This window comes from Zootoca vivipara, chromosome 7 (assembly GCF_965207765.1).
Source record: "Zootoca vivipara chromosome 7, rZooViv2.hap1.1, whole genome shotgun sequence".
In the NCBI taxonomy this organism is placed as follows: domain Eukaryota; kingdom Metazoa; phylum Chordata; class Lepidosauria; order Squamata; family Lacertidae; genus Zootoca; species Zootoca vivipara.
The window spans coordinates 31,353,143-31,366,864 of NC_142590.1; the positions used below are offsets into that span (position 1 = coordinate 31,353,143).

A 13,722-nucleotide genomic window follows, 5' to 3' on the forward strand; every position below is an offset into this window, starting at 1 on the left:
GAGTTCTGGAAAACTTTAAAGCTTGTCACTTTTAAAATAAGGACTTCCACAAACATTGATTTAATTCTGATTGGTTGGCTATAAACTAAAACAAAAACCACCATTTGGGTTCACATAACACAAGCCATATAGTGGCGTGTTTGTGCTGTGTGCTACATCCATCGAGGTGGCGAAGCTGCATGGAGGGCAGGAGGCACATTCACAATCAACCCATGGTTGAAAACAAGTTATAGTATGACATCCAAACTAACAGTATATTGAGAAAGTTATTGTCAACGTGCATGTTTCTCTGTATGCCCGGATAGAAGACAATCCCATAACCAAGTGTATACTATTAAGCATACTACCCACAACATGTTAATGGACAGTCTAGGAATGTGGTTATTACTTTCTGGTTCACTGAAAATTCACCACACACAGGATTGCACCGGATTTCTGAATCCAGTGCTATGTACCATAAGGAAGTTACACCCCACCCTCTCCAACTTTAGGGGAGTGAGATTTTTATTGGATGCTGGCATTGGCTGTTATATATTCCTTCTCTTCTCCTGTGTAAGGTCTTCTCCTGTGTAAGGTATTTGCAGCGGATGATGATTCAGATGATTTGACCTAAATAAGCCAATCCAATTTGAGTTTAATTTTGTAGTGGGGAAAACCCCTATTAATCTTCACTGCTATCTTTTCTTCAAGGAGGAAAAACACCCTACATAATGCAAGAGAAGTGTAATTTAAAGGAACAGATTACCAGAATGAATTAATATGACGGTAAAAGAACCCCATTTATCACCATAACGTTCTTCTAAGCACTGAAGGACATGAAGCGTTGATCCACCGTTTCCTACAAAACATTTCAACACATACTTCAATTTGGAAATAACAAGAAGAGGCAATCAATATGCCTTGAGTATTCAGTTCGCTCACTTCTAGTATGAGATCACTTAACTGGGCTCACATAATAGGATGGAGAGAAATATCTTTCTTTTGGAATTTATGTCAGTTCAAATCCCCTTAAAGCTCACTGGGTGATGTTGGGCCAGTTCACCATCTCTCTGTCTAACTTACCTCACAGGGTTACAGTAAGGATAAGATAAGAGTTCCCATGAACTGTCCTGAGCAATTTGAAGAAAGAGTGGGATACAATAAATGTGATAAAATGAATATATTTACATATAAAGAAGCAAACAACGGGTTTCTGCTTTCAAGACTGCTTTCGCTAATACAGTCAGTCTATTTTTATTTCTACCTGACTGACATAAATGCAACACATTTATGTTGATTTTTTTTTTACTTCATAGTGATTTGGGTAATGAAAATTTTATATTGAAAATTTACCTCAAAGTTGTCAAGCCCAATGAATAAATGTATCATATGTGGTGGGGGTGCCGGAAAATCAAAGAATTTTGGAATCAGTGCCTTGTGTTGTGCATGGGATCACTGGAGCAGCCACGACACCCTATTGGTGGTCCCTCAAATCCAGGAGCAATTGGGCTATTTATCCAAGACTAAAATGAACATTAACATACTTCTTAAACAGACACAGATTTTATTATGACTGAAATCTGGACTCCCAGCAAGCCTGGGCTCTTTATCCTTCTAGAGTTAGCCATAGTGAAACCTTGGTTGGCTGCAAAGTGGACTGTGACCTCTCTCTGTTAACTCTAAAGTCAGGCTTGGTTGAACAGTAAAAAAGGTAAAGGGACCCCTGACTGTTAGGTCCAGTCGTGGACGACTCTGGGGTTGCGGCACTCATCTCAACTTACTGGCTGAGGGAGCCGGCGTACAGCTTCCAGGTCATGTGGCCAGCATGACTAAGCTGCTTCTGGTGAACCAGAGCAGGGCATGGAAACGCTGTTTATTTTCCCGCTGGAGTGGTACCTATTTATCTACTTGCACTTCGTGCTTTCGAACTTGTAGGTTGGCAGGAGCAGGGACCAAACAACGGGAGCTCACCCCGTCGCAGGGATTTGAACCGCCGACCTTCTGATTGGCAAGCCCTAGGCTCAGTGGCTTAACCCACAGCGCCACCTGCATCCCTGGTTGAACAGTATAAAGCATATATACGACACTTTTGCTAATACAGGAGAAAAGCCTGCTGGATCACGTTAATAGCATATTTAGTCCAGCAACTTGTTCTTGTGATGGCCAAAGAAATGCCTATGAGAAGCTTGCAAGCAGGATTTGACCACAAGAGCACTCTCTCCTCCTGCAGGTCCTAGCAGCAGGTATTGAGAACCATACGGGCTCTGACCCAGAGTAAGATAGATGTGGGTTCTTATTTCATAAGGTGGAATTAAATGCAACTGATCATGGGGTTACTAGCTAGGTACTCCAACCCTTTGCCCAGTTTCTACCTGTAGAAATAGCCTTGGCGTCTTAGACACCATAATACATGATGAGAACGCACAAATGATAATACCTTAACTAGGATAGACCTTAATGAATCTATTCAACTGTCATGTCGTCCAAAAGAACATCCGTCTCATTAATACAGATGGGAGTTGCACACTTGAATCAAAAGAAGCTTAATAATAGTATTTGAACATATTTTTGGAGGTTTAATTAATATAATTCAGCTTCTAATGGCATTCTGGAAATCTTTCAGTGAAAGAGATACAGCTGTCATAATATGCACCCGAAGGAGAACCTTTTTATCTGTCTGAAAATTAATCAAATTATGCTGAATATTTAAACCACAAACTGGCTCGGTTTCTGCTCACCAGATGACTGGAAAGTTAGCCTTCCAAACTTGAGGCATGAGCCTGCCCAAAGTTAAGCAAAATATACTGTTGAGCCATGCTGGGTTCTTATGGCAGTGAGGGCAAGGTACAAGATCAAATTATTATTATTAAACTTAAGCAAGGTTATGTCCTATGAGTTTTAATGGAAAAAAATGATAGTGCTTATTTGAGCTCAGATTGTGCTTTTAACTTTGCTACAAGGAACTTATCTGTCATATTGTTACATTCCCAGGAAATGCGATCAGAACCCACCAATTTTTGGTCCAGGAGGATCCACGAAAACATGGTAATGAACTCCGAGAGGGAGTTCCTTTCTTTTCAGCTTTTGGGATAATTGTTGCTGGTAAGCTATTTCTTGTTTCTCGTCAACTGCTGTTATTACAACAATATCCCAAAATGTTCCAGTCTGCACCGTTTTACCTGTTTGAAGATAAGAACATTTTATTACAGGAGATACAATTGCCAAGAGCACTGAAGCGTGTTAAAACGATCCTCTCCCTAATAGACCACAAAGCTCTGAGGCTTGGCTCCCATTCCTTCCTTGCCTTTCTAGCTAAACCAGGGATGGAGAAACTCACACCCACCTGGGGGTGGGGGGCAAATGCTTCTTTACCTGGCTCTTGAGATTTGCTCCAGGTCCTAATAAAGCTATTGGGCAGGAGTTACCCAAGGGTTTCTTTTTGCGCAATGGGCTTTCCCCGCCTCTTCTCCTAACATCACCCACAGAAATTGGCTCAGAGGAGTTGGAAAAGACCCAGAACAAGTGGGAGCGGGGGGGGGGGGCATTATCTGACTGTGGATTTTGAAGGTTTATGAACCAACATGGCTTCATCTGTAATCTGGATAGCTCAGTTGGTTAGAGTGTGGTGCTGAGACTGCAGGTTCAGTCCCCATATGGGATGGCTACATATTCCTGCATTGCAGGGGGTTGGACTAGATGATCCTCAGGGCCCCTTCCAACTCTGCAATTCTATGATCTATGCTTTTTGGTACTATAAGTCAGTGACTCTGCATACAGAATCAGGTGATATTAACAATGCCCAGGACAAGAGCGGCTCTTTTGTTACAATGCTCCTGGCTCTGTGAAAGTACAGTATGTGGTTTAGTCGGAGTAGTTTGATCAGATTCGTTATTACTTTGTGCATTACACTGGGTTTGTCAGGGAGGGAAATATTTTTATTTTTAAATGTTTACACAGATCTGATAACTACAATTCTGCAAAGACAATGTGTGATTAAAATCAACCATTCACTAATTAGTTTTGGAAAACAGTAACATATCAGGGATTTGTGAAGAGAAATTTGAAGAAGGGGAATTGGGGCAGTTGCCTACCTAACAGCATCTATTGATATAAGAGAAAAGAAGGAAACCTAAACACCAGGCTCAATTTTATGTTTGCTTAACATCCTAAAGGGCTCCCTTCCGCAACTATTCCCAAAGGCAAGGAAACCTAGAGTCACTTAAAATTCTGACACACTTCATCCTTTCTCTCCCCTGGTCTCCCCAAGAATAAGAAAGAGCTCTGGTAACACGAAGGACTAGGCATAGCTCCTTGCCTGAGGGAAAGAGCTAGTTTGTCCTCTCCTAGCTGACTATTTTTGTTGTATTTTGTTTTTTGTTTTAAAAACAACTTGGTATTTATCAGGGGACAAGAAAGGAGAATTTGTGGTTTGAGCGTTGACTCCTCCCCTGTGCCGTGAATGCCAGAAGATTAAAAACAAGGAATAAGCACATCCGGCAGCTAAGATACAGGACTGCTTCTCTCCGGCAAGGAACTTTTTCTATTCCTTTGACGGCCAACCTGTGGAAAACAGTACCCCATCAAATCTGGTGCTTGCCTTCAGATTACTGATATTTAGTAATCCCTATCTGAGCTTTCTAGCTAGTTCAATTATTGCACCTGTACCATACACTTTCTTTCGGAAGCTCGAAACAATTTTCATGGGTTCCCTAGTCTCTCTCCAACCACTGGCCATACGTAGACGTGCTTGCTTTACCAATATTAAAGCATCACATTCCGGAATAGTCTCTGCAGATTGATGCACTTACTCAACACAATGTTATAGGAAAATACACTCAGAAAAACCATTTTCACTTATGAGGCCTCAAAATAGAAGCATGTGGAGCTATGATGTGAGGCTCAGATAAAACAGTTTGTGGATTCTATAAAATTATTGTCAAAATATGTCTCCATTAAGACATGGATGAGAACATACTCCCATGTCATCCCTTCCTCACACTGCTAAATAGAAAGAAAATCCTGGAGACCTCAATTATCAAGTCACTGTACCTCTCACTAATGGTCTGTGCTCTGTCTCACTGAGAAAGGAATAAGGCATTGCCTCTGCCATTCCACATTCCTCTGTAGCATGGCACGCAACTAGTGACACAACTAGGCAGCAATCCTATGCACATTTACCCAGGAGTAAGCTCATGGAACAAGCTAGGACTTCTGTATAAACATGCATTCAATTGTGCCGCTAAAAAACATTTGAACTGCATGTACAGTCTTCAAAATACATTTTTTTGGTAAGAGGATTTTGTGTGCATTTCTTTTTAAAAGAACTGAAGCCTTGTTTTGGAGAATGAAACAACTGCAGTCTCAATCAGATGAGCGTCAGGAGGGAGAGATGGGTAACAAGCTGGCTGCCTTTAAAGAAAGATGGCAGATATCAAAACCATCCACGGTCTCACTTTTATAGTTTCTCCCTGTAAAGGGATCACCTAACTCCCGGTATCAATGGGTCTCTTTTTGCCAGGCTAGCAGGGTCTGCAATGGGGGAGAGACTGAGCAGGTTCTATGGGTGTGTCAGCTTTGAAGCAAGAGCTGCAGTACCGGTACATTATTTTCCTGGCCAAGTTTCAGTGTAGCCTGGGCGGAAAAAACAACAACACACTTCGCCTCTGTTGTCCGGACCCTCTTCCCTCAGAATGGGGACCTGGGTGCGGAGCGTATTTTCTGCCAAGGTGGGCAATGAAAAGGCAGGGGGTTGCAGCTGAGCATGCTCCATTGCATTTGGACCTGCCCAGCAGCACCGTTACACATGCAGACCGGACAGCGGCCCAGCCCTGGCCGTTCCTTCCTTTGCACGCTGGGGATACTGCGGGAGGGGAGGCCTTCGAAGTAACTCTCGGGAAGGCCGTTCGCCAGGGAAGGAGTCAGCCGCAAGGTCTGCACACTGCGCCCGGGAGTCCCCCAACCCAGCCCTTCCACCTCTCAGCTGAGCGAACTTCTCCAGCCTCTCCCGAGTGGCTGCTCGCAGCAAAACTTCCGCCTCTCCTGCAGCCTGCATGACGGCAGCGCCTTCTTCTCCGTCTCTCGCTGCTTCCGGGCTCGGGCAGCTGACCCGCCTCCTGCTCGACTGGGCTGGCCTCGCCAAAGCAGCCCGTTGCTTCGGCGACCAGGAGGCGCGCAGATCCCCGCGAAGGCTGCCCAGCGGGATGCGCGAGGGGCTGGAGGAGACAGGCAGGCAGGCAGGCAGGGGAGAGGACGGGAAGGAGCCAGGCGAGCAAACAACGGAGGGGAGCGGGAAGGGGAGAGGCAGGAAGTGGGGTCGGTGGGTGCGCCTTGCATTCTGCCTAGAAGCGGGCAGAGGCAGGCGAGAGGGAACACCAAGCCGAGCCGTCACACCAGCGCTTGGGAGCTGCGCGGGGCCCCTTCTCTCTTTGCTGCCACGCACTCTGTATCTCTTACACACCGACACTCAGGTATTCATGGTTGTTGTTTTTCTTGAGTAATGGGCTGTGTTTTTGAAGTTGCGAACAAATTAACAGGGCGACTCTTTCCTCCTCCTCCTCTCTCTCTGTGCCCCCTCCCACCTTTCCACATCTCCCAGCTTAACTGTTTCCTGCTGCCTCCCTTTATATCCTGGAAAGACACCTTTGAGAAAGACACACACACACACACACACACACACACACACACACACACACACACACACGGTTGCTAGTCCTACTCACAGTAAACTCACTGAAATGAATTAAAAATACAAACATTGATTTCAAAGAGTCTGCCCTAAATAGGATTTAGTTGGATGTAGCCTATTATGACCAAAGTATCTTACCCAAAAATATCTGCACAAACCAGTTTATCTGAGTGCATTATTCTCAAGGTGGAGGGACTCATTTATTTATAATTGCTTAATCATGTGTGACTACATTGCATTATGTTGTAAGGACCTTTTATAAAATCTTAGAATTGTAAAGTTGGAAGGGACCCCAAGGGTCATCTAGTCCAACCCGTTGCAATGCAGGAATCTCAACTAAAGCATCCATGACAGATGGCCATCCAACCTCCGATTACAAACTTCCAAGGAAGGAAAGTGCAAAACCTCCCAAGGGATTCTTTTGCACTGTGGGAGGGCTCTTGCTGTCAGAAAAGTTCTTCCTGATGTTTTGTCAGAATCTCCTTCCTTGTAACTTGAAGCCATAGTTTTGTGTCCTACCCTCCAGAGCAGGAGAAAACAAGCTTGTTCCATCTTCTATGTAACAGCCCAGATATTTGAAGATGGCTGTTATATCTCCTCTGTCTCCTCATTTCCAGGCTAAACATACCCAGCTCCTTCACACTCCTCATAAGGCTTGCTTTCCAGACCCTTGATCATCTTGGTTGCCCTCCTCTGCACACATTCCAGCTTTGTCAATGTCCTTCTTAAATTGTGGCGCCCAGAACTGGACACAGTATTCCAGGTGTGGTCTGACCAAGGCAGAGTAGAGTGGTACTTGATCTAGAGACTAGACTTCTGTTGATGCAGCCTATAGTACCGGTAGCATTAGCTTCTTTTGCTGCAGCATCACCTTGTTGACTCATATTGTGGTCTACTAAGACTCCTAGATCCTGTTAACATATACTGCTGATAAACCAAGTGCCCCCCACCTTATATCGGTGAAGCTGGTTATTCCTGCCTAAGCATAGAACCTTTCAGGCTGAAAGGGACTAGTGGGACTTAGAAGAACAGAAAGCAAAATCCCTTCTGATAGGCTCCAGCGTCACTTGCTGATTTGGGGATTTTTTTAAACATGGAATTTTGTAAAGCACTTACCTTGATTAGGGAAGATTTAAGAAGGCAGTCTTCATGTGACCACCCCACCCATAGGCACCAACTCCCTATGGCTGAGGGGAGCTCAGACCCCCCCACCCCCTGCAAAATTGGGATGGGGCTAAGCCCACCCACCCACCTTGAGGGGCCAGACCTCGCTGGGTCTTCCCATGCCTGCGGCAAGCCCCATTGGGCTTTCCCACAACTGCAGCAGGCTGCGAAACAGCTATGACACCACCTAAATCCACTGTTCTTGAGCACTGTACTTATGGCTGTTCACAGAAGCAGCATGCAGGTATGAGAGATTACATCCTCCCGTATTGGCTCCTGCTTTTGCATTGTACTTGGGTGCTTTTGCCAGGCAGGAATAGGTGCTTGAGGTCTATCTGTGGTTGAAACAAGAGAAACAAAGAACATGATGAGGCATTAAGTAAAGCAAAAAGAGGTGGAGTCTGAGGTGACAGGAACTGAGTTCCTTCCCACCCTTTGGGAAGGGAGGGAGAAGGGAGGGACAGTAGGAAGGGAGGGGAGGACCGTGGCAAATCAACAGGACTCCCGCATGAGGAACAGCAAGAGGGGCGGCAAACCCAGTGACCACCCCGGGCAGCAAAAGCCTTAGCTACGCCACTGATAAGTATCTTATTTTTCCTTTCAATAATTTCAGTTGGGGGGGGGAGGTGACAAGAAATTTTTCGCAACGGGTACCACCTGACCTTGCTACGCCACTGTGCAGAGGCACCCTCTTTCTCAGTTTTAAGTGTATACTTTTGGAAGCCACCCAAAGTGGACCTGGGAAAACCCAGCCAAATGGGTGGGGTATAAATAATTCAACTATGATGATGATGATGATGATTATTATTATTATTATTATTGCTCTTACACAATCGGTCATTATTTTACTACCGGCTTTGGTCGGACCTTGCAGTTCTAGTTTAAATAAACCCCAAACACCCCACAAATAAATCCCACAATTTGCCCACCCCTCACCTACAGAACACAACTTCTCTCTCTTTCTGGGTGTGCAGCATAGAAGGTCAGTCATGGAAGAAGCAGCCCCCTCATCTACCCTTTCCTACCTGCTTTTTCTCCCTCTGGAACAGGGATTGGCCTGCACATAGTCCTAATATTAATGCATGTGACAGGTAAGAAGAACAAATCCACCAAGGAACTGGGGATATCTTTTGCAGGCAAAGAACGTGCCCTGCCACTGAGATAACAGCCTTTCCCAGCCCTTCCTCTCTAGGGAAGAGAGGATGGTCTGGAATGCTGGGAGAAGGTGACAGTTGGGTGTTGAAGGGAGAAGCAGGCAGGTGGGAAGAAGAAGCCAGGCAAGAGGCTTGGTCTGAGGAAAAGGGCAGGACACACCACATCTGGAACCTCATACAGGCTTGTAATACAGTGCGATGGTTTGATGCAAGGTGGTGTCATAGTCTGCCATTACATCCAAGCTTGGTGTGGAAATCACATTTAAGATTCATTACCGTTCTGGTCTATAGCCGAGTGCAACCCATAATCTGCTAGTTCTATTGTAACAACGAACTATGGTTTGCATGGAAGTTGAAGTAGCTACTGGTAATTGGCCAGATGGAGAAAAGAGATTCTGGAATGCTTTCAGCATGGAGATGCTCCCGGCACGTATTTTGATGTCATTTTGGTGCCAGGCAAAAACTTTTTTTATTTTACTTTATCAGGCCTATTAATTTGATTTGATCTGTTGGCTGGTGTATTTTATGTTTAGGGTATGTTTTTAGTTTGTAATATTGTGTTTTCAAATTTTGAAAGCTGGCCTGGGAATTGAATTTAAAAAAAGGGTAAGGTGTGGATTTGTGTGCTAAATAAATAAAACTGAGAGGGAGAAGAATAGGAGAGCACGTGATCATGAGGCTTGCAGTGCCCAAGCCTGGCTTGATGTTGTACATGATCCAGATCAATGCTCTTCTTTATCCAAATTTCCAAAAGATTGTTCCTTATGCTAAGAATTGTACTTGTGTGCGACTGTGCACATGATTGTAATATTAATGCAATGTCACATCCTCTTACCTCCCTTCCTATTGCCCCCTCTGGCAAGAGAGACCCACAGGACACTCAGAAAGGCTCTCACTCATCCACTAGCTTGACTAAGAAAAGAAAGAGGTAGCATTCTCCTGGTGCTTCTTCCTCAAACCCTTTGTGCTTTTTAGATCACAGAAGGTAGCTGTGGGATTCCCCCCCCCCCCATTACAGGAATAGAAACAGGGAAGAAAAAAAACATGCCCTGAAAAGCTTCCTGAAGGGGAAAAGCAGTGAGCATTTCCAGGGTTTCTTATGTGCCTGTCTCTTCTCCAAGCCCTCTGCTTACCAAAGGTGGGGATGAAGTTAGTACCAAGAAGGACAGAGGCTTTGCTAGTACCTGTAAGCCAAGCTGATATTTGTAGACTCTTGACATCTTGCAATTTTCTTATGCAGTTTTCAGCATATTTACCTCTTTACCCGGGGATTTGACACTTATGTTTTAGGACCTATCCTATTCTGTAATTTGTTTTAATTTATTTTAATGTTGCACTGTATTTTAAAAAATATCGTAACATGCCCTGGTGAAGGGTAGAAAATAATTCTTAACTAATAATGACAATATTACTAGTAATAATATTCTAATTTTAACAGCAACACCACCCCTTCCTCCTCAAAAGTCAGGAGTCACAACTTACCACCATGTGTGTGTGTGAAGTTCTGTTCTGATAGTGAAATAGTGATTTCATAGGTGAGGGGTAGCAGCTAAGGGGAACGGTTTTATTGTTATTATTTTCTTGCACCTCTGAAATGCATAGTTTGCTTATTTAAAGACTTATACTCTTGCTTTAAACAATCATTATGCAACACAATGGCAAACGCGATTATACTTGTCTTAGCAATGGGGCAACAAAGAGGAAACATGATGCTGAATGCAGGAGAAATAGCCCCCTCTGGGAAGTATGGGACTTCTCATACAGGCCACATAGAATATGGCTCTTGGTGATGAGGGAAGCCTTGAGGCAAGTCTGTAGTAAAGGAAGAAGTGGTTTAAATCTAGAATTTAAAGGTCCGCAGGAGTCATCTCTATTGCTACTGCATGCTCCTTTTCCAAATAATTTCAAAGCAGCTCAGAAGAACAGTCAACAAATCAAAACAGACATAGTCATAAATATATAAACTACATTCCATATACACAGTATTTCACATCCACATTTGCCAGTTAACAAAAGCATCCATATTAACATTTCTCCAAACTTCGAAATGCATTCGAAATGCTGCCTTCAGCAGCAGGAGCAGCCTATGTCTTCAGGAGCTATGCCGTCCCAGGCTGAGTGGAGATGGGTCAGGCAGAGAACAGGGATCAGGTCTTTTCAGGGTTCACAGTGGTAAAGAAGGCCACACACTGTAAGCAGCAGCAATGTTGAGTTGCCTGGAGGCGACTGCTTCCTCTGTCCATCTAGGAATAGTGACATGTGGCTTTAAAAGAGGACTAAACAAATTCATGGAGGGTAAGGCTTTCAACAGCTGCTAGCCATGATGGCTATGTTCTGCCTTCCCTGTTGAAAGCAGTGTGCTTCTGAACACCCCTTGCTGGAAACCACAAGAGGGGACAGGCTTCTCATAGGCATTTAGGTTACTACTGAGAGAACAAGATGCTTTACTAAATTGACCACAGGCCTGATCCAGCAGGATCTTCTTGAAAATGCTTGTTTAAACCATTCCTTTACAGATTTGCCATTGATCAGTTGGTTTAACTCCTTTCTAGCAAATTGGGGCTCTGTTCTATTCTTTCTTTCTTTTTTTACAAACGGCCAAAGGAAAAATGAGCCACGAGTCATGTTCTACCGTGTTTCTCCAAAAATAAGACACTGTCTTATATTTATTCCTTCCTAAAACAACAACAACACGGTGGCTTATTTTCAGGGGATGTCTTTTTTTATATTAAGTATGGTACAGTTTAACCTACAAGGTTAAACTGCCTATCACTATGGCATATTTTCGGGGTATGGCTTATTTTCGGAGAAACACGGTACCTGGCTTGCTTGTTCCGCTAAACTGGCTTATATATTTTCATGTCTCCACAATCATTTTCAGTACTAAGTGCAATGCGAGCATATGAGTTCATTTCACTTGATACAAGTGGAATGTCCTCGCAGGGCTGCGTTGGGAATCTTGATATTCACCGAGATCTTCTTGATGTATAAACGTGTGTGGAGATCTCTTTCTATATCATTGCTTGGTTTATAATGTTGTGGCCTCTGTCAGATACTTTTTGCTCTATTCTTTCTTTTTAATTTTAAGAGTCGGATCAAATCTAGTCTTCGGTGGATTATAAAAGTACAAAGTGCAAATGAAAGGAAATGAAGCAGTCGTGCACTCTGATATGGTCTCACCATGCACAAATCCTGCAATAAAAGAAGTCTTAAAAATAAGGCAGAAGCCTCTGTATGAAATCACACAAAAAGTACATGAAACCCTGGTTTTGGTCCTAACAAAAAGACTACTTTATCCATCCTTTAAAATAAGGGCAGAAATTAAAGGTGCTGATGGTCTTCTTACTTTAAAAATAAAAGTAATATATTTCTGAAATTTCTTCACTAATCCAGTAAATATTAATTTGACATCTCTTTAAACCATGACAAAGCAGACTTATATGAGGTGCGTCTCTAAAAATTAATTTAAAATATAGCCTCATTTAATTTATCTTTTGCTCAGTTAAGGCTGAAGAAATCATAAATTAGTTTTCTGGCAGATCTCCAGTGACCTCAGTGGAATTTTGCTGGCACAAATATAGGTTGGATTTTAGGGTAAAGTTAACTGTTTTTCATTCCTTAGCCAGTTCAGTAATAGTGCTCATTGTGCAAGATAGTTTTTTAAAAGTATTTTTTAATTAATATTTTCAACATACTTACTAAAAGCAGCTAAATTTCAATCTATATTGTAGCTTATTTCCCCCAGCTTTACCCAGATCAGGGATTTGATCAACTCCAACCCCAGTAGAAAATTCAGACTGCAATTGGAAGCACGTGGCCTGCCTTCTACTGAACTTGCGGCTCTGTTACATACTCATTTACCTTTTAATGCATGTTGGGAGTGTTCTCTGAAGGAAACGGAATAGCCACCTTGAGCTTTAAGTAGCTACTAGTTCAGTGTAGATATTGCAGGTTTTCTAGCATTGGCCAAAGTCATGCTGCAGGAAATGGCTGATATCCCTGACTAGCAGCTGAGTTGGAGGAAGGACGTACTTTTACAGTCAGGTGATGGGGAGCAGCATTGGAGACAAGGGGACATGTCATGTTGATCAAGCAGTTTTCACCGATAAGCCACATCATAAGCAAATGGCATTAGTAGTGCACACCTGTATGTTGCCTCCAATTCCACTTTACTCTTTCTTTCTCCATATATGTTTGTGTGTGTGCACATCTCTGTACACACACACACACACACACACACACACACACACACACACACCACATACACACTTGCTTATCCTATACTTGGAGATTCAGTTAAACATCATAACAATAAATGATATGTATTTAAATGACACTTTCATTGAACAAACAAAAGTTCTTGTTTATGACTAGCCCCTAATTCTCCCCCTCCCCCCGAATATAAAGGTCTTGCACTGTTTCTAGAAAACACTTTGACCTAGAGTACAATTCATTGTGTTTGCCTGCATGTTTTCCAGCTTATAGGTACACTATTTTTGTTTTTGTTACATTATCCATTTGTATTGACACAGTTCCTTAGTGTTTTCTGTTATTGTGATAACATGGAAAAAACAGCAGAATTTTGCACTTGCTTACATGTTTTCAAATGGTCTGTTAGATTTCTTTCTTCCTACCTGCCTCCCCTGGCGCTTCTAGTCCTTTAATAGAGCAGGGGGTGTTGTCACAACCAGCTGGGTATTTACTTAAGGTACTTGAAGTTTTTCTTTTGAAAGTTGAATA

General features: G+C 43.1%; 2 protein-coding genes across 7 annotated transcripts in view; one reads left to right on the forward strand and one right to left on the reverse strand.

The window, feature by feature from the left end:
• LOC118088795 (serine/threonine-protein kinase TNNI3K) overlaps positions 1 to 6,162 on the reverse strand; it is a 175,262-nt gene extending 169,100 nt beyond the window's left edge. Inside the window, exons 1-3 of one of the 2 annotated variants that reach the window (XM_088673904.1) lie at positions 5,953 to 6,162; positions 2,991 to 3,158; positions 746 to 838 (exon numbers count right to left, since the gene is read on the reverse strand). In XM_088673904.1, the coding sequence (XP_088530030.1) occupies positions 746 to 838; positions 2,991 to 3,158; positions 5,953 to 6,031 (340 nt within the window). In that variant the 5' untranslated portion in view covers positions 6,032 to 6,162. The remainder of the gene's footprint in view (positions 1 to 745; positions 839 to 2,990; positions 3,159 to 5,952) is intronic. The other variant, XM_035122876.3, reaches the window with a different exon arrangement.
• An 11-nt stretch (positions 6,163 to 6,173) lies between these two features.
• LRRIQ3 (leucine rich repeats and IQ motif containing 3) overlaps positions 6,174 to 13,722 on the forward strand; it is a 44,149-nt gene continuing 36,600 nt past the window's right edge. For 3 of the 5 annotated variants that reach the window (XM_088673905.1, XM_088673906.1, XM_035124021.3), the window contains exon 1: positions 6,258 to 6,446. The gene's annotated coding sequence lies outside the window, so the exon portion shown is untranslated. Of the gene's footprint in view, positions 6,447 to 13,722 lie in introns of all 5 variants that reach the window. The other 2 variants (XM_088673908.1, XM_088673907.1) reach the window with 2 other exon arrangements.